At 33.4% G+C, this 19520-nt stretch overlaps 1 protein-coding gene across 2 annotated transcripts; it reads right to left on the bottom strand.

The window, feature by feature from the left end:
- Positions 1–11594: 11594 nt before the first annotated feature.
- On the bottom strand, positions 11595–15457 carry LOC138337705 (uncharacterized). Of its 2 annotated transcripts, XM_069287964.1 has the most exons (3): positions 15378–15457; positions 12362–13492; positions 11917–12014 (listed from the first exon to the last, which is right to left on the bottom strand). In XM_069287964.1, exons 2-3 carry the CDS (start codon positions 13323–13325, stop codon positions 11980–11982), a joined length of 999 nt encoding a protein of 332 aa, XP_069144065.1. In that variant the 5' UTR covers positions 13326–13492; positions 15378–15457; the 3' UTR covers positions 11917–11979. The 2 variants fall into 2 exon arrangements, with proteins under 2 accessions (XP_069144064.1, XP_069144065.1); XM_069287963.1 differs by having other exon boundaries at positions 11595–13492.
- Between the last annotated feature and the right edge of the window lie 4063 nt (positions 15458–19520).

Genomic DNA, 19520 nt, shown 5'->3' on the forward strand with positions numbered 1-19520 from the left:
ACTTTGCTTTTTTGACTTGCTTCAACATAACACTCGGTTTGATCAATATAAATTTCTTCATTTAAGTATCCATTTAGAAAAATAGTTTTTACATCAATTTGATGAATTTGTAAATCGAAAATTGCAACCATATCAATTAAATGTCATATGGATGTAATTCTTGTTATCGGAGAAAAAAATATCAAAAAATTCTAGGTCTTCAAGTTGTTAAATCTCTTTGCGACTAGCCTAGCCTTATATTTATCAATAATACCATTCGATTTCAACTTTTTCCTTAAGACTCGTTTGCAACAAATTGTTTTACAACTCAGTGGTAAATCAACTAGTTTCCAAGTTTTATTAAAAATTAGTGATTCTATTTCATTATTTATAATCTCTTTCAAAAAATAGAATCTTGTGAAGATAATGATTCTTTCAAAGTTAGAGAGTAATCTTAAACATTAAACACATAAAAGTTAGGATCAAAATCTTTTTTTACTCTATCTCTTTTACTTCTTCTTAACTCAAAATCATCAACTTCTTTATTTTTCAAAGTAGAAGTAGAAGAACTAGGTGGTAACAAAATATTTTGTTCAATCCATTGATCCCCACTATTTTTAGAATCAAAAAGAAATTTAATTTCATGAAAAATAGCATCACCGGATGCTATTACAATATTATGTTCATGATAAGAATCTATAGGATGTACTACTTGAAGCATAACCAAGAAAAACACAAGTAGTAACTTTCTTACCAACTTTGTAACATTGAGACTCATTAGCCTCAAAAAGGCTAGACAACTCCAAACTTGTCTTATAACCTTTCCACAATTCAAACTGTGTCAATTTAGACTTTTTATGAGACACATGATTCAACACATGACAAGCAGTCAAAATAGCTTCACCACAAAAATTTAAAGGTGCATGTGACTTAATAAGCATGACATTAGTCAATTCAACCGAAGTTCTATTTTTCCTTTACGCTACTCCATTAGATGGAGAAGTGTAAGGATAGTAGTTTCATGAATCATTACCAATGATCTAATAAAAGAATTAAACTTATCTAACTTATATTCACGGCCTCTATCACTTCTAATTCTTTTTATTTTTCCTTCAAATTGATTGTCAACCTTATGGAGATAAGTTTTGAAAATATCAAAAACATCACTTTTATTTTTTATCAAGTAAGTATATGTAAACTTAAAAAAATCATCAATAAAAGTGATAAAATATCTATTACCTCCATGAGATAAAATTCTACCAAGTTCACAAATATCATAATGAACTAATTCTAACAAATCAGTTTTTCTATCAACTTGAAAGCAAGGCATTTTAGTGATCTTAACTTTAATACAAGCTCACACCTTTCAAAATTCTTTTTAACCATTGAGATTTATCCTAAACTACTTATGATTCCAACATAACGATCATAAATATGACATAGACGAGGATGCCAAAAACTGGTAGAAGAAAGCATATAAACAAAAGTAAAAACTCTATTTATTTCAACATTCAATTTGAACATTTCATCACATGCATACCTCTACCCCACAAAATCTCTTCTTCACTATTACATATTGATCAGATTCAATTATCTATTTAAAGTCTGCTTTATTGAGAAGAAAACTAGATGTTAAATTTTTTTATAATGGAAGGAGTATAAAGTACATCTTTTAAAGTTAATACACTTTCAGAAGTAAAACACAATTCGACAAAACACAATTCGACATCTCTCTTTCCAAGCACTTGAGTAGTGTGAGCACTACCAAGCATGATAGTTTTGGGCTCCTCAAAATGAGTATATTATTAAACTAGTTATTGTCATAACAGACGGATGGTTAGCACCAGAATCAGCCCACCATCCATCAACATTCTCAATCATCTTTATGTCGGTAATCACTGCACAAAAGGTTCTTCGATAACGTTTGCCTGAGAGTTAGGACCACATTTACGTAATCTGTAAAATCGAGCAATATGCCCACTCTTGCCACAAGAAAAACATCGTCCCTTTTCTCGAACTTGGTTATTTTCACCAATATTTTTCTTGAGAGGCATACCATTATTTTTCTTTAATTTTTTCTTCTAAGGTTTCAAAGTATTTTTGTGTGTTTCAGGAGTAACATTATTCAAAGTAATTAAATTTACCTTTGTTGTGATGATGTTCTCTTCTATTTTGTAAAAGTGTATCTTGGCCCCTTGTTTCTTCTTCCCTGCGGATTTTGATTATCATTGTTTCAAGAGAAGTTTCCTTTTGTTTGTGGGGCATAGTTTTTTGAAATTCCTTCCTAGAAGGTAGAAGTTTATATACTATGCCACAAACAATGAAATTATCTCCAATTTTAGCCTTTTTGGATCTAAGCTCTCCAACAACCATGATAAATCTTGAGTTTTATTTATTGTCCACCATTTGGAAATAAAAAAATCTACAAGCCATATATTTTTTCGCTCACGCCTCTTCGGTATCATACTTACTCTGCAATGCTTTCAAAATTTTCTTTGCACTACAGTAAGTTGTATCATAATAATCATAAAAAATTATTAGACAGACAATTAAGACTATAATACCAACATTGATAAGAATTTCCATTGTACTTTTCAACTTTCTCTAGATGAGAGATAGTTTCACCATCACTTATAGAGGTGATATCTATTTTATTCGAATTCTTCTCTGTTAACACATAAGTAACATTGAGAAGACTTAAGTAGAAAAATATTTTGCCCTTCCATCTCTTGAAATGATTACCATTATATCGAAATGACTTGTTAAATTCTCCTATCTTGACATCCGTGGTTTTTTCAATCGTAGCCAGTCTGAATCTCCTTAAAATTATTAGTGAAAAACTTACAAGATAACAAAAGTAAAAGATTACAACTGAAAATAAAATGAAGAAATAAAAATCTCTTCAGGCTGAGGCGCGGATATCTCGATCTCTTTAAGGAGATTCAAGCTCATTGCAACAAACTTTTTCATCGGTTCAACAATAGTCCTCTTTGACTTGTCCCTTCTAAGATACAACAACTTTCACAAAGTATAACTCAACAATTCTGGACAAGAGTTGAGTCGAAAACTCTATAAAAAAAACATGTTCCTTCAACTAATAAGAACTCTTTTTTTTTACTAACTATTTCACTCTATATTTTTCTTGTGTGTTGTGTTTTGTTTTGTCAAACCAAATGATGATCATCACTATTTATAGTAGAAGAAGTCTTTCTAAAAATGGATCGAAAAATTAATAGTGTAGTAAATAGTGATAATAATGACTTAAAGAGTTACATAGGTTAGAAGAGGCATAATTGAAAATAAAAAGTGAGAAAGTAATTGTCATTGTTGACCACTACGCACTTTCTGCCAGAAAGCCACAACGGACAATAAAATTGTCCATCATTCACATCAAACTTAATCAACAATAAAGTGTAACAATTAAGTCAAATTCAACGGTTAAAGAGTAATGCACCACGCTGAGTAAGGTATAATGGTCTAATCTCTGACAGGTATGAAGCCATGGAATTAGAGACAACACTATAACATAATTTTAAAATATTAAAATGCTCTTAAAACCAACAAATTTTAATTTGAATGTTTGCGGTTTTTGTTAATGTTGGTTGAATATATATGTAGGCCTTAATGTATGAGAGCAATTTTTTAAACTAGCACGACTTGTACGTCAGTTTGATCAAATGTTAATTTTTAAAGCAATTTTCACTTTCAAATTTTGCTGTCTCTTCATTTCCATTTTTCCAATGTTTACATATATTGTTTCTCTAATTCTCTAGATTGTATGTACTACTCCCATCAGATCTTTTACTTACAGTTTGTATATAAATAGATGATTCAAAATCGTTGTCCTTTAAATAAGGGAAAATGCATTAAGTCAGAATCTCAAAACACACTTATATTATACTAAGGTCCTATTATTTCCTTGAATTTATTTTATAAATATTTTATATTCCTTTTTGGCTTACGTGACACTAACTTCTGGGCCAAGTGCGTGTTGACATTTCTTTCAAGCTAGTGTCACGTAGGCCGAAAAGAAATCGAAAAAAAATATTTATAAAATAAGTTCAAGGTGTAATAAGACTTAAATATAATATTTGTGTGTCTCTGAAATTTTGAAAATAGGTTGGGAGTATTTATGCATTTTCCCTTAACATTCAACAAGTTGATTATATTCAAGAAATTAAAAATAAACTAAGCAACATATAGAGAATGGTAGTAATCGAGATCAAGAATGTAAACCTTGATGTAACATGTTACAATGCATATTAAGTTCAAAACACGAACAAACAAGACTACACAAATTTTATATTATGAAACTAACATCTAGTTTATTTTCTGCCTACCAACTTATATTTATCAGATTAACATCTTTTGATCATGTCAAACTTCTAAAATCATTCATTGAACTAGAAATTCATTATGTACACCAATCATTTGGGTCTCTTAAATCTCTGGGGCTAGAAATGATATAATGCATAGACTTCGACAAGATGAATGCATGTAAATTATAAGATTGCTAATCAATCATAGTCCCAACGATCAATATTTACCTAGACACATGGCAAGCGAGAGCAGGAGGGGATCAATTTAGCGTGTGATACATACATCATAAAATACTTATTACATGGGAAAATACACAAGTACCTCAAGGCTATGATCGAAATTTCAGAAGCGCACCTTAATTAAACTAAGGTCCTAGTTGCACTCTTGAACTTACTTTTTTGGTAATTTTTGTACATCGTTTATCTTACATGTCATGCACAGTGACTCCACACAATTGAAATACGTGAGAGATATTTTGGATATCACGTAAGGCAAAAAGCTGCACAAAATTACAAAAAAGGGTTCAAGGGTAGTAAAACCTCAATTGAAAATTAAGATGTGTCTCTGAGATTTCGAACATAGTCTACGGACATACTTGTACGTTTTTCCTTTATTACTTCGATGTAAAGTAGACAATAATAAATAACTCTTGCATTAGACAAAAAAACACTTGTGAAATATAACACACTAGAGAAGTTCATAATTAATTGCTTAAATGTAAAACGAAGACAACACATATGTTTTTTTGAAATAGTAGTCATCAACATCGATAGTAACTCATCGATGAAACTCAGATTCACGGTGCAAAAACAGTAACTAAAATTAATTCTTTTATTGAAATAGTCAGATAATTTATTTAAGAAAGAGAGAAAACATAGTTTAGAGGTCTTTTTGTAATTTTTTTGAACTTGACAGTACATTTAGAGTAATAAAAGAAGTTGTAAGAAATATTTGTAAACTAAACAAAATAGAGTGAGTTGTTGAGTCATTGCACTTAGCCATTTTTTCTTTAGATCACTATTATCCTTGATTGATCTGTTGCTAAATTTGGCATATCAGTTAAAATTTGCTTCAAAATTAATTATTTTCTATAGAAGGTGGCCTTGCTAATTTGGCGTATTAGTTAAAATTAGCTTTAAAATTATTTTCTAAAAAAAGGAATATGGCTTGCTAAATATGGAATATTAGTTAAAAATTAGCTTTAAAATTATTTTCTAAAAAAGGTAGGAATATGCAATATTTATGTGAATTCAAAGAGAAACATCAACCTCTTAAATTTAATTAAATATTTTATTTAGGCATTTGAACTAAACTATGTTCTAATTGAACATCTTAACTTCTAATAAATTTTCTAATTAGACACCTTTAGTTCTAATTTTGGGAAAATAATTGTGCATATTTTCATTCGTTTATAAACATTTTAATTTATCATATAAATAGATCATCTCTTTTGATTATATGCATCAACCTCAAATAGAAAATATCTAAAGTTTTTCAATTTATTACAAATTAAGGTAATTAGTTAAAATATGACTCAATTCAGTAGTTTAAAAGAAATAAACTTACAAATTTAAGGCTCATTATTGTAAAATTGACCAATAAAATATCTTCACCTTACTCACATATTTTGAAAGAAGATAAAGATAATCCAGATACACAAGCTACCACTATATATATAGGTAGTAAGAAGGAACTTATATCTATATCTCCATTGAATTATAAGAAGGAAAACAAACATTTCACACATTCAGTTACCAGCTTTATTTCAACTTACACAATACAAATCATGTCTCGTGTACAATCATCACACTTATCACACCTTCGTCGACGTTCCACCTCCCCACCACCACCACCAACTCCTCAACCATTAATATTCAGCAGCAGAAATCCCAGTTCCATTGATCTACCACCCCAATCGTGGCTAGAGATGGGGATCTCCGGCCATTCACTGACCTTCAGTTTCCATCTGGACAACCAAGAGATAATTATGGACCTTCAAGACCCCGCATACGTGGCCCAGATTATAACCGAAGGAATGAGGTTGGGAATAGAAGCTTGCATCAACCATATGAATATTCCAGGTACTGAACTCCCTTTCTATCACCCTGAACAACCAGGGGGGGGCAATACTTGCTCCCATGATTCAATCCCAACTTAATCCACCAGTCTCGCTATTCCAAATCCAAACTTCTGACTGTTACAACATTGATACTCATGATAGTATCCCACAGATCGAACAAGACACAACTTGTCTACCATCGATGGCACTCCAACAAGGAATTCGCCCAAAAATGTATGTTTTGGACTCCGTGAAATCCTTCATCATAGAGGAGGAATACATAAAAAAATACATCCTTAAGTGCCCAGTAAGACTCGAAAAGTGCACCATGGATATCAGAGTCATAAAAAACCCTAACTCCAAAAAAGAATCTGCAGTACTTTTAGTACCAACACTCGTGAACCTTCCAGTTGATGAAGATGAAGAAGACGAAGAACCTCCAAAAATGAGTCTAATTATATGGAATTGTCGTGGATCCGAGAACTCTGACTTCGGTATAAGTTTTCGGTCCATGCTTGACTATTATCGCCCGACTATGGTTTTGCTCCTGGAGACTCAAATGATACACCACCATCACCTCGCAGATGACTTTAGCTTCAGTGATATAGCTAATGTTCCTGCAATTGAAGGTTGCGGAGGAATGGTTCTAGTCTGGAAAAAGGAGTTTGTTGCTGTCGATGGACTTTTAATCAACAACGAGGAGATACATTGCACCATTAACGTAATATGATAACATTAGTTATTTATGCTAGTTCAGTTATAATAGTAGTAGTTGATATCATGAATTTGGGATATATAATTTTATCAATATTGTTACTTTGTGTTATACGTTCATGAAAATTTAATACTAATTGGGCTCAATAGTAAGTACTCGGAGCTATGTTCCTTTAACTATGAACTTTTCTTCTATCAGAATGTCACTCAACTTTGATTTTGTTCCAAGTCACTCAAGCACGGTGAGCTTTTCTCTTAGAAAGTTACTGAACTTTGATTTTTAACCCCAAAATCACTCAACTATATGCAAACACTTCTCATCAAAAGGACCAAGCCATTTCTATAGAATGTAAGTTGGTAAGCATATAATTAGATGTTGGTTATGTAGAGTATAAATCCGTGTAATATAGATGATTCTATAATCTCAGAAGCATTACATTTTGTGATAAGAAGATTCTTTATCTATCAAAGTTAATTTTTTTGGCATAATACTAGTGAAAACAATATTGAAGTGTGTTGATGATTGTGTGATAATTATTGTGTTTAGTTTTGATAGTAGAAATGCAAGTCATATAATAAGAGTAATGAGTTATGTTGAAAAGTTAACAAAATGGGAGAGCTTAATGAACTAATGATCATTTAATAGGATCAAAAACTGTTTCTACATCAAGATTATTAATTAATATTTGACCTAAGGGACCTTTTTTTTCCTTTGAAATTCGCCAACATTTCTTAAACTACTAGATCATGAATGCCCGTGCACGCACAGGCACAATATGGTGTTAGGCAACAGACATTCGTAATATACATACACATAGTTTGTTTGCAGATTACATTTGTGATCGCATATGCAATGTTATTTGCATATTTACATTCATACTTTTCTACAACAACTACGTCTTTTTGCAGAAGCTAGATAGACAGCAGCAATAGTGCTGTTTTCGTGACGTTGTAATTGATAAGTACCCGTAATAGAGAGAACAAAGTTACTGTTTTAAATTGCGTAAAACAAGCAGTGTAGTCAGTATGGAGTATGATAGGTTGTTGCATGCCTTTTTGAAGCATTGAGTGTTGTCGAGCAGGCCACAGTTTTTAAAATAAGCTTTGTTTGCTCATTGTCGAGTTGAAGAATCTCTATTTTCTGTCTAGTGCCATTAGCAGGTACAATTCTTCACACCTAGCTTGTTTATTGGCTGTTATATTGTCGGGGTTTAACACTTTATAGCCATTGTCTGACATAGTTGAAGTTTTTGTATTGCAATAAATATTTTCAAAATGTGAAATTTATGGATATTAGAACCATGTATAGAAAGTACACAGGAAAAAACAACCAAACAAAATGAACAAAGAGATGAATGAATATAAGAATAAGAAACAAAAGAACATATAGGCAAATGATGAACTATGATAATTAAAACAAACAAAGGAGCAGTACTTACCGAAGTTAAGCAACCTGAATGTACATGCAACCAGTAATAACAACGGCGTAGACTTAAACTTAAAAAGAAGAACACAAAGTTAATATTTTGCCGTGAGAGCAAGGAACCAATCCATTTACAAAAGAGAAGAAACATAAATAAGATGGTAAAAAGAGTGAAAACAACTATTATGTGAAAGCTTAATGTTTAAGCTTGAGAAACACCATTAATGGTGGACAATGAAAGAATGAAAATGATGCTAAGAGAGAAAGCAATCTCAGATTTCATATGTTGAGCAAAACTATCTCACGTGAATACAATGCTTAAGCCATATATATACACACACTACACACTTCTAGATCCTAACAGAATTTGAAACTAACTCTAACAGATTGAATAACTAACTAATAATATAACTAACTTCACTTCATGCATTCTGTAATTCTAAGTCTCAATACCCCCCCTCAAGTTGGAAGTGAGGGAGCAGCCACAGACAACTTGGACAGAACATTGGAGTGTTTGATTCCTGGTAGAGCTTTGGTTAGGATGTCAGCCAACTGTTGATCAGTATGTACATAGTGGAGAGTGATGAGCCCTTCTTGAAGTTTAGTCCTGACGAAATGGCAATCAATCTCAATGTGCTTAGTACACTCATGGAAAACTGGATTTCGAGCAATGTGTAATGCAGACTGGCTATCACAAAACACTGAAAAAGAACCTGTAGAAGGGATGGTTAATTCATTGAACAACCTCTGTAACCAGACTAATTCACCAACAAGCTTCCTAAGAGATCTGTATTCAGCCTCAGCAGCAGATAAGGAGATGGTTTCTTGCTTCTTAGACTTCCAACTCACAGGACAATCACCAAGTAAAACTAGATATCCAGTAACAGATTTTCTAGAATCTGGACAGGAAGCCCAATCAGAGTCGCAAAAGGAACGAACAGTGTAATCAGCTGAGTTAGACATGAAGATTCCCAATGTAGGATCTTGTTTAAGATACCTCAAAAGATGAAATGCTGCTTTCAAATGTGGTTCGCGAGGTGCATGCATAAACTGGCTAAGATGTTGAACACCATAAGCAATGTCAAGTCTTGTGTTTGTGAGAAAATTCAGCTTTCCAACAAGTTTTCGATAATATGCAGGGTCTGAGAGTAAAGAACCATCATCAGCTCTTAATTTGATCAGTGGATCAAGAGGTGAAGATAGGGGAGTAAGCTGAGCACAATTATACTCCTTAAGTAGATCGAGTGCAAACTTTCGTTGAGATACAAAAATACCATCATGTGTATACAGAACCTCCAAGCCAAGGAAATACTGCAGCTTTCCTAGGTCTTTAATTTTGAATGTATAATGAAGAAAAGACTTTAATTCATTAATTTCGACTAAGTCAGTCCCAGTGAGCAATACATCATCCATATAAACAGCCACAAATACAATGGAGGTTCCTGATTTCTTGTAGAACAAAGAGTAATCATTCATAGAGTGAGTATAACCTCTAGAGTTGAGAGCATCAGTCAGTTTTGCATACCATTGTCTGCTAGCTTGTTTAAGTCCATACAAGGATTTATTCAACTTGCAAACAAGCCTAGATTGACCAATTCCTACACCTTCAGTAATAGCCAAACCTTGGGGAATGTCCATATAAACTTCTTCATGTAAGTCTCCATGGAGAAATGCATTATTAACATCTAATTGAAAAATATCCCAATGTTTCTTAGCTGCAGTGGCAAGTAAAGTTCTCACTGTTGTCATCTTTACGACTGGGGAAAATGTTTCATTATAATCAACCCCTGCATGTTGTGTATAGCCCTTCACTACCAGCCTTGCTTTTAGCCTCTCTACACTACCATCTGCTCTATGTTTTATCTTGTACACCCATTTACATCCAATAGGTTTCTTGCCAGGGGGTAGAGGTACCAGATCCCATGTATGATTGTCATGCAGTGCTAAGAACTCATTTGTCATAGCTGTTTGCCAGCCAGGATTCATTGTTGCTTCTTTATAAGATGAGGGCTCACAGTCACAAGATATATTCATTACAAAAGACTGACTAGTAGGCAATAAATCCTTAGGAGCAACATGACTAGTGTGCTGAGAAGGGACACAAAGAGAACTGGATGATGGTGCATAGTGAATAAAATCTTTCAAGGATGATGGTGTTTTGTGAACTCTAGAGGATTTTCTGAGAACAGGTTGTGTATTTGTGGGTGGTGATGTGGAAGTATGCACAGGAGATGTAGAACTAGACATAGAGTTGTTATCATGATTAGTAGGACATGAAGGAGTTGTAGAAGAGCTATCAGGAATGATAGTTGGAGCAGTTTCTTGTTGAGAATCATCAGGAATGTTGGAATAATAGAAAGGAAATGAAGGAAATGAAGCAGTATCAGTTGTCAAGGAAAAAGGAAAGACTGTCTCATGAAACACTACATCCCTTGATATATGGATTTTCTTAGTGGCTAAATTCAACACTTTATACCCTTTGGTATTAGGTGGATATCCTACAAAGACATGAGGACTTGTCTTTGGATCAAATTTGGTTCTGTGGACCTTTGGTGTGGTAGGATAGCATAAACAACCAAAGCTTCTTAAGTGAGAATAAGAAGGTACTACTTGATGTAACACTTCAATAGAAGATTTATTGTGAAGAATTGGTGAAGGGAGTCTGTTTACTATATAAGTTGCTGTTAGGATACACTCACCCAAATACTTGATTGGTAGTTTGGATTGAAATAACAAGGCCCTAGCAGTTTCAAGAAGGTATTTATGCTTCCTTTCTACAACACCATTTTGTTGTGGTGTGTGTGGGCAAGACTTTTGATGTATAATTCCTTTTGACTGAAAGAATGAACTTGCCTCATTGTTGGAGAATTCCAGACCATTGTCTGATCTAATGAACTTGATTGTAGTGTGAAATTGGGTTTCAATCATGAGTACAAAAGCTTGGATTACACTAAGGGCATTACTTTTGCAACTTAACAGATGTGTCCAGGTTGCCCTACTGTGATCATCAACTAAGGTAAGAAAGTATTTGTAGTTATCATGTGTTTTGATATGATATGGTCCCCAGAGATCTATATGCATTAGATCAAAACAATTTGGTCAAGTAGTGGTGCTATTGGAAAATGGTAGCCTAGACTGCCTAGCCATAGGACAAATTGGACAAAGGAAAGGTTGCTTTGGTGAGAATTTTACAGGTATAGAGGTTAATTTCTTCATTTTTATGAAAGGAACATGTCCTAATCTATAATGCCATAACAGGTCTGTAGTATTTTCATGAGACATAAAAGGATTAACAACAAAATTAGCATGAGACACAGAAGAATTGGAAATGTTATTTCTATTATCTTCAAACAGCTTTGTTACATCAGAAGTGCAAGAATGGGAATGAGAACAAAGGTTTTTATTTTCTGTAAAGAGACAAGGAATAGAAGAATTTTTCTTTTGCAGACATTGAGAACATAGTAGATACAAACCATCATGTATTCTACCAATTTCCAGAGGCCTCCTCAGTGAAGGGGCCTGCAATAGACATAAAGAATTAGTAAAGAATGCAGTACATTTGAGGTGATCTGTCAAGGCACTGATAGAGATAAGATTGTAATGAAAGGTAGGTATGAAAAGTACATTGTTGAGTGTGATCCCAGAAGTCAATATTGTTTCTCCTACTTGTGTTACCTTAACTTTGTATCCATTAGGTAAGTTTACAAGTATAGGATATGGTATTGTGATAATTTTGGAGAGGTAACTCTTATCAAAAGTAATATGATGTGTTGCTCCAGAATCTAGTATCCACAAGTTAGTTTTTGTTTTGAAACAACCACATGAGTGTTTGCCATGATCAATTGAAGAATTACAAGCAATTATACCTGCAAAGTTGGCAGCAGCTCCAGCAGCTCCATTGTGAGATGATGTTGATGCAGATGTAGTGAAAGGATCCTTCATATTTCCTCCTCCTCCTTGGAAGGTTTGTAGCAAGTTGATCAAGTGAGTGTATTGTTCTGTTGACAGGTTATTTAGAGATCCACTTTGAGATCCATTTTGACAAGAAATATCTTCTCTTTCGCTCGAGCATTCTCCATGAACATTTGCTGCAGTTCCTCTTCCCTTATACTTTCTGTAACTTGGAGTAAAGTTTGAGTTGGAGGTACCAGATCCTGGACTAGGAGATGGCTTCTCAGGGTAACCATGTAACTTGTAACACTTATCTTTTATATGTCCCAATCTCCTACAATATTCACAGAAAGGTCTTGTTCCTCTTCCCCCAGTGTTTTGTGTGTAGTTAGTCTGGAAGCCTCGTCCACCTGAGTTGCCTCCATTTTGTCGTGACTGTCCAATTGAAGAGCTAGCACACATTGAAGGTGGATCTGCGAAAAATTGGCTGTTAGGCTTAAATTCTCGCTGCTTCTCCTCCTGAATTAGGAGAGCAAATGCTTGACCCATGGAAGGTAATGGTTTCATCATGAGTATGCTGCCGCGAATGATGGTATATGCTTCATTAAGCCCCATGAGAAATTGAATTAATCGTCTATCCTGTTCTGCTTTGTATACAGTATCCTTGGCACCACAGGTGCATAAACAACTGCACTGATTCTTTACACACAAGTTGTTCAGTTCCTCCCAAAGTTTCTTCATCTTGGTGTAGTAGGAAGTGATATCTAGAGATCCCTGACTTAGATCGTTAATCTCCTTCTGGATCTGATATAATCTTGCACCATTTGTTTGATCATATAGATCCTTTAGTTCACTCCACAATTCCAGTGAATCGAAAACGTATTCAACACTATCAGCAATGTCCTTGCTTAGAGAGTTGAGGATCCATGAAGTAACCATGGCATCACATCTTTCCCATTGGCGATAATTTGGAGAAGTTGATGATGGTTTCAAGCACTCTCCATTGATGAAGCCCAACTTATTCTTTACTGACAAGGAACGAAGAACACCTCGCTTCCATGAGCTAAAACCTATTCCATCGAAAGGAACAGGTACCAACACTGCACCTGCACTATCAGAAGGATGAATATACAGCTGACTTCCCACATCAAAAGAAGGAGGAGGAGGAACAGAGGAATCAACATTTGTTTCAACTACTTCAACCATTATGAGAGTTGTGAAGATCAGAAGCTAGATCAAGACAAAATACAACCAATGGATTGAACACGAAGATAGAAACAGATCACGATTTGAAGAAGAAGAATTCTGTGAATTGAAACTTGATCGAGATAAGAACACGAAGGCAAGAACAGATCACAATTCGTCGTGGCTCTGATACCATGTGAAAGCTTAATGTTTAAGCTTGAGAAACACCATTAATGGTGGACAATGAAAGAATGAAAATGATGCTAAGAGAGAAAGCAATCTCAGATTTCATATGTTGAGCAAAACTATCTCACGTGAATACAATGCTTAAGCCATATATATACACACACTACACACTTCTAGATCCTAACAGAATTTGAAACTAACTCTAACAGATTGAATAACTAACTAATAATATAACTAACTTCACTTCATGCATTCTGTAATTCTAAGTCTCAATATATTATAAATAGGATACTCTAGACCAATGTTATGGATACTCTAGACCAATGTTATGGGGACTCTTCACTTTTGTTGTCGCACCCATGTCGGATTCTCTAGAGATACACTATTTTTGGAGAATCTAATATGCTCGTTGATATTGATATTTTTGAAGAGTCCGAGAAACATAGATCTAGATTATACCAGTCATATTCAATGGACAAAAAATTAAAGGGGGACAAGTTTTAACTCAAAACTAGTAGACAAGAGGTCAGCAAATTTATACAGTTATACCGAAACTGTACATGTACAATCCTCGAACTTAGGAGTGATCAGTGGTGTTGAGGGTAAGTCTATGTATCATGCCAAGCTAACATGTAACTACCAAAAAAGTGTATTACTACCTTGCAAAACGACAATATGATGTATTATTAGTGATGGTAGAAAGAATAATATGTAAAATTTAAAAAGTTAAAGAACATTTCAACAGTGTCTATAATAAGAAAAGTTGCAACTTATGTTATGGAACATTTTTTTGATGACTTCCTCATGAACTATGTTGAAGTTGAATGGTCATCGTTATCTCCAACGGTTTAGTTTTTCAACCTTTCATTCATAGCGCTTCTATCAAGAACAAGGGCACACCACATTATATTGTAGCATGTTTGGATTTATTTTAAAGTTGTGACTGATCTGATTGATTTACTCATATAATTATAATTTGTGTCGTAGTGATTCTTGAAATAACAATCAAATTATCACTATACTTATTGCTTTTTCTACCGTAGCCTATATTTATTTTAGTAATTTCTACTTGGCAGTTTATATGACTAACAATTTAGCTGGACTCATGTGAGCAGAGAACCGTGACTAGCAATTTAGCTCGATTCATGTAAACCGAAGAAATAATTTCATGATACAAATTTCCAACTTCTTCTCCTAGCTCTATTCATGCTCTCTTTGTATTCTTCCTTTCACTTGTAATATTTTTCATTTTTCCCCAAAATGGCATTACAAGTCCCCAAGTTGTCCAATTCAATAAAGCTGAAATATGTCAAAACTTGGCTACTAATATCTTGCTAATCAGATTCAAACATTATATATATATATATATATATATATTAAGAATTGACCTGAAGAATTGCTAAACATATGTAAGTTTTACTTTTTAATGGCTCTCTAAATACTTGTAGTGCCATCTTAGCCCTAATTTCAGTTCTACTCAGATTCGTACTTCATAAACACCATATAATAAAATAAATGTAAAAGAAAATGCAAAGAACAATGTAAAAGCAAATGCAAAAAACAACGTACAAGCAAATGCAGAAATCGAATCAAAAGTTGAAGAGAGAGATGGTGAATTACCTCAAGATTGCAGTAGTTGTTGAAGACAAATAGTTGAATCCGAAATCATTTGTCTTCCTCTTCAATCTTCAATAGAGGTCGGTTAAAGAAGGCATGTATGCCACGTACGTAACCAGGACTGTGAATTGAAATGACCATAATGCCCTTAATCAATAAAATAAATTACAAGTAACAAACATGTTGATACTAGAGCATAATCCACTCTTCTACTATGGTAGAATAATTGCACTGTCTGAGACTTGATGAATTTTAAGGAGGCTAGTATATTATTTTGGACTAATTTATGAATGTACATAAGATGGATTTGATCCGAGCAACAATTATTTTTATATTGCTTTTTAGGCAAAATACATAATCCATGAGTTGTATTCTACTCAATGGAGTATCTGAGTAGTGAGCAGTCACATTAATTTACTTTAGATATAAGATATAGTAGGTTTGGTTAATCGATGCTGAGATAGTCCTTTCAGATAAAACCATTTTAAGAAGAAAATAACAAAGATTTAATTAAGTGATGTTCAAATAATTTTGGTAAATTTAAAGGGTAAAGACCATCTTACTTCAAAACCTTAAAAGACTTAAATGATTGGTGTGCACGAAGAGTTTTTTTGTTCAGGTGATGATTTTACCAGTTTGACCTCATTAGAAAATGTTAATCTAGTCTAGTGTATATTACAAGTATGCAACTAGATGTTAATTACATTCTATTGATAATCGTATTATCAGAAGCATTATATTTTGATAAAAGAAGAACAATTATCTATAAAAGTTTAGTTTTGATATAATACATATAAAATTTATTAAAGTGTGTTGATAATCACGTTACAAATTCTCTTTAGAAAGTTTATTTAAAAAAACTGGAGAGGTTGATGAATCGGATGAACATTCAATGTGGTTGTATGTTTGTTACAGATCAAGTGTAATTTGTATTTGACCATAGCAACCTTTTCTACATTGATGTGGGGATATTTCATTCGATTCGATCTAGAAAAAAAGTGAAGTATAGGAAGAAGTTAACTAGGCAATGAATAAAGATTTAATTGCCTACTAAATAGGATTTCCCCCTATTGTTCTTGAATAGATTATAAAAAGTGTTTATAGTTAAACAGTACACCATGGACCAATTTAAAAATGCATGACTTATTTAGAAGCTAGCCACTACAAGCATTGAAATTTCATTTTAGTTCAGCAAAAATAATATAAAATAATATCATTTATCATTTTATCATAAAGTACTACTATAATTGTACTAGCATCAAATTACATTATATTATTACTTTTGAATCAGAAATGCAACTGTTGATGATGGAGTAGGAAATAGTATTGTTGAACATTTGTGGTTAAGGAAACGATGATGGTGATAGTGGTGTTGCGATGGTGGAATTGGAAATGGTATTTTGAATTCAAGGATTGAGGCATTGGTGATGTTGATGGTGGTGCTGGTGGAATTAGAAATGGTATTGTTGCATCCAAGCGATTTAGGCATTGATGATCTTGATGGTGGTGACCGTGGTGGTGGTGTTGATGGAATGGTGGTGAATTGTCGATGACACCGTGATGAACGTGAAGGTAGATGAGCCATGATTGCAAGTACAAAATGTTATAGATATTTTGTTTTCCTTTGTTATAATTGTTAGGGTTTAGCAAGTGTGAATGAAAAAGAAAAGAGAGAATATGAAAAGTGAGGGAACTATTTTGGAGGGAAAATGAAAAGTATTTGCAAAGTGAAAATGAAAAGTCATTTCTCTCATACCGGCAAAAAAAAGGGAAATTATTGTGCTTATATAAGGAAACACTTCCATTACTTCTTAAAGAGCTAAGAAGAAGATGTCTCCCCGCGTCGTCGTCGTCGCTCGACTCGGCTTCGTCTTTGGCAAATGATGTTATTGATAAATTTTTTGGACAAAATTTATTTAATCAGCTTTTGGTTAATCAAATAAATCCTGTTAATATTATCTCTTATAAATTTGCGGGTAACGGTAACATTCCAAAAAGTTGTTACCCTTTCTGAAAAGTCGTTACTTTTCAAAAAGTCGTTATTTTCCTAACAGACACATTTTTCTGAAAAGTTGTTATTTTTTCCAAAAGACACAACTTTCTGGAATAAACGGGTCTGAACAAATTTCTCTGAACTGACACGTTTCTTGCTGAAAATGGCTATAAAAGCAAGTCAATTTTTGTTTTTTTTAAACACTGAAAATTTTTCTTCTCTGTATTTATTTTTCTCTCAAATAAAATCAAAGTATCGATCGACTGAGTCTGTGTGACTTGTTGCTGTTCTGAAGTTCGCTGAAGTTAAAGAAATTTGAGGTACTGCTATTTCTTTAACAAGTTTAATCCATTTTATCTTGGGAGAAATTAATCCATAACTTTGGGTACAGTGAAGGGATTAAATTTCTTAAGGACACACAGTAGTTTCTGTGGACTCGGATTACTTCTTGTATTTTATGTTTTTTCTGCTTCATCTTATTTCTATTTATGTTTATTAACCTTATAAGTACATGTTACTATAAGAATAACAATCTTAAGAAATTTAACAGTTTCTGTATTTGAGGTTTCTGGAGATTAAAAGCTTTATGGTTTTCTACTTTGCTTGAATTTTTAAAATTCCTTCGATTAACGATTAAAAGAACATAAAAAATTTATCATTTAATCAGAAACAGTTTGTGTAAAGATTTGTTCTTTACTTTTAGTATTTCAAATACTTAACTTATATGCCATTTGTGATGGAAAAAAAACTAATTCAAGTTAAACAAATGCTGGAACAGTAAGTACTGCAACAACATCGGTTGCATATAATCGTTCAAATGCTGCTTTAGCGCCGGCTGAGAAACCTGCAAAGTTTTCTGGAGTCGACTATAAGAGATGTCAATAAAAGTTGTTCTTCTATCTCACTACGTTGAGTCTGCAGAAGTTCATTAATGAGAATGTTCCTGTTATGTTATATGAAACTCCGGCTGATGAACGATTCTTGGTAACAGAAGCATGGACACACTCAAATTTTTTGTGTAAAAATTATATTTTGAGTGGTCTGCAAGATGATTTGTACAATGTTTACAACAATGCCAAAACCTCAAAAGAACTCTGGGATGTTTTAGAAAAGAAGTACAAAAATAAAGATGCCGGAATGAAGAAATTAATTGTGACAAAATTTCTAGACTATAAGATGATAGACAGTAAGACTGTTGTCACCCAAGTTCAAGAATTGAAGGTCATAATCCACGATCTCCTTGCTTAAGGTATAAATTTATTTAATGCCTATGTTAGAAATATTATGTTTTCCCTTAATACTCACATAATCTTTAATGTAGGATTGATTGTGAATGATGCTTTTCAAGTGGCTGCAATTATTGAAAAGTTACCTCTATTATGGATGGACTTCAAAAATTACTTGAAACACAAACGCAAGAGACGACTGTTGAAGATCTCATAGTAAGGTTGAGAATCGAAGAGGATAATAAGGCTACAGAAAAGAGGTCACGTGGTAATTCAGAAATATCTGGAGTAAATTTTGTTGGAAAAGATCCCACAAAATTAAAGAAAAGAAAGAAAACATTTGGTCCAAAAAGCAATCCTCCCAAGAAGAAATTCAATAGAAACTGCTTTAATTGTGGTAAACATGGTCATAGGGCTAGTGAATGACGGGGTCCAAAGAAGGACAAGAAAAAGAAGGATCAAGCAAATTTGGCTGAATCCAAAGCAGAAATGGACGATCTCTTTGCAATGCTTTCGGAATGTAACTTGGTTGGAAATCCAAGAGAATGGTGGATAGATTCTGGTGCCTTATGCCATATTTGTGCAAACAAAGAATTATTTTCATCATAGACTCCAGCACTTACAGATGAAAAATTGTTTATGGCAAACTCCGCTGTTGCAAAGGTTGATGGAATTGGCAAAGTCTTATTAAAGATGACATCAGGCAAGGTGGTGACTTTGAATAGGGTCTCATATGTTCCAGAATTGAGAAAGAATTTAGTTTCATTCGAGTTCTGACCAAAAATGGATTTGTGTGTGTATTTGTTTCTGATAAAGTAGTAGTAAGCAAAAATGATATGTATGTAGGAAAAGACTACCTTAGTGATGGCCTTTTCAAACTCAATGTAATTGCAGTTGATATGAATAAAGATTTTTGCTCTTCTTACT

This window comes from Solanum lycopersicum, chromosome 8 (assembly GCF_036512215.1).
Source record: "Solanum lycopersicum chromosome 8, SLM_r2.1".
Lineage (NCBI taxonomy): Eukaryota > Viridiplantae > Streptophyta > Magnoliopsida > Solanales > Solanaceae > Solanum > Solanum lycopersicum.

Bases quoted from the DNA above. Each gene is read 5' to 3' on its own strand.
- LOC138337705 (XM_069287963.1), bottom strand. From the start codon at position 13,325: ATGGTTACTTCATGGATCCTCAACTCTCTAAGCAAGGACATTGCTGAT.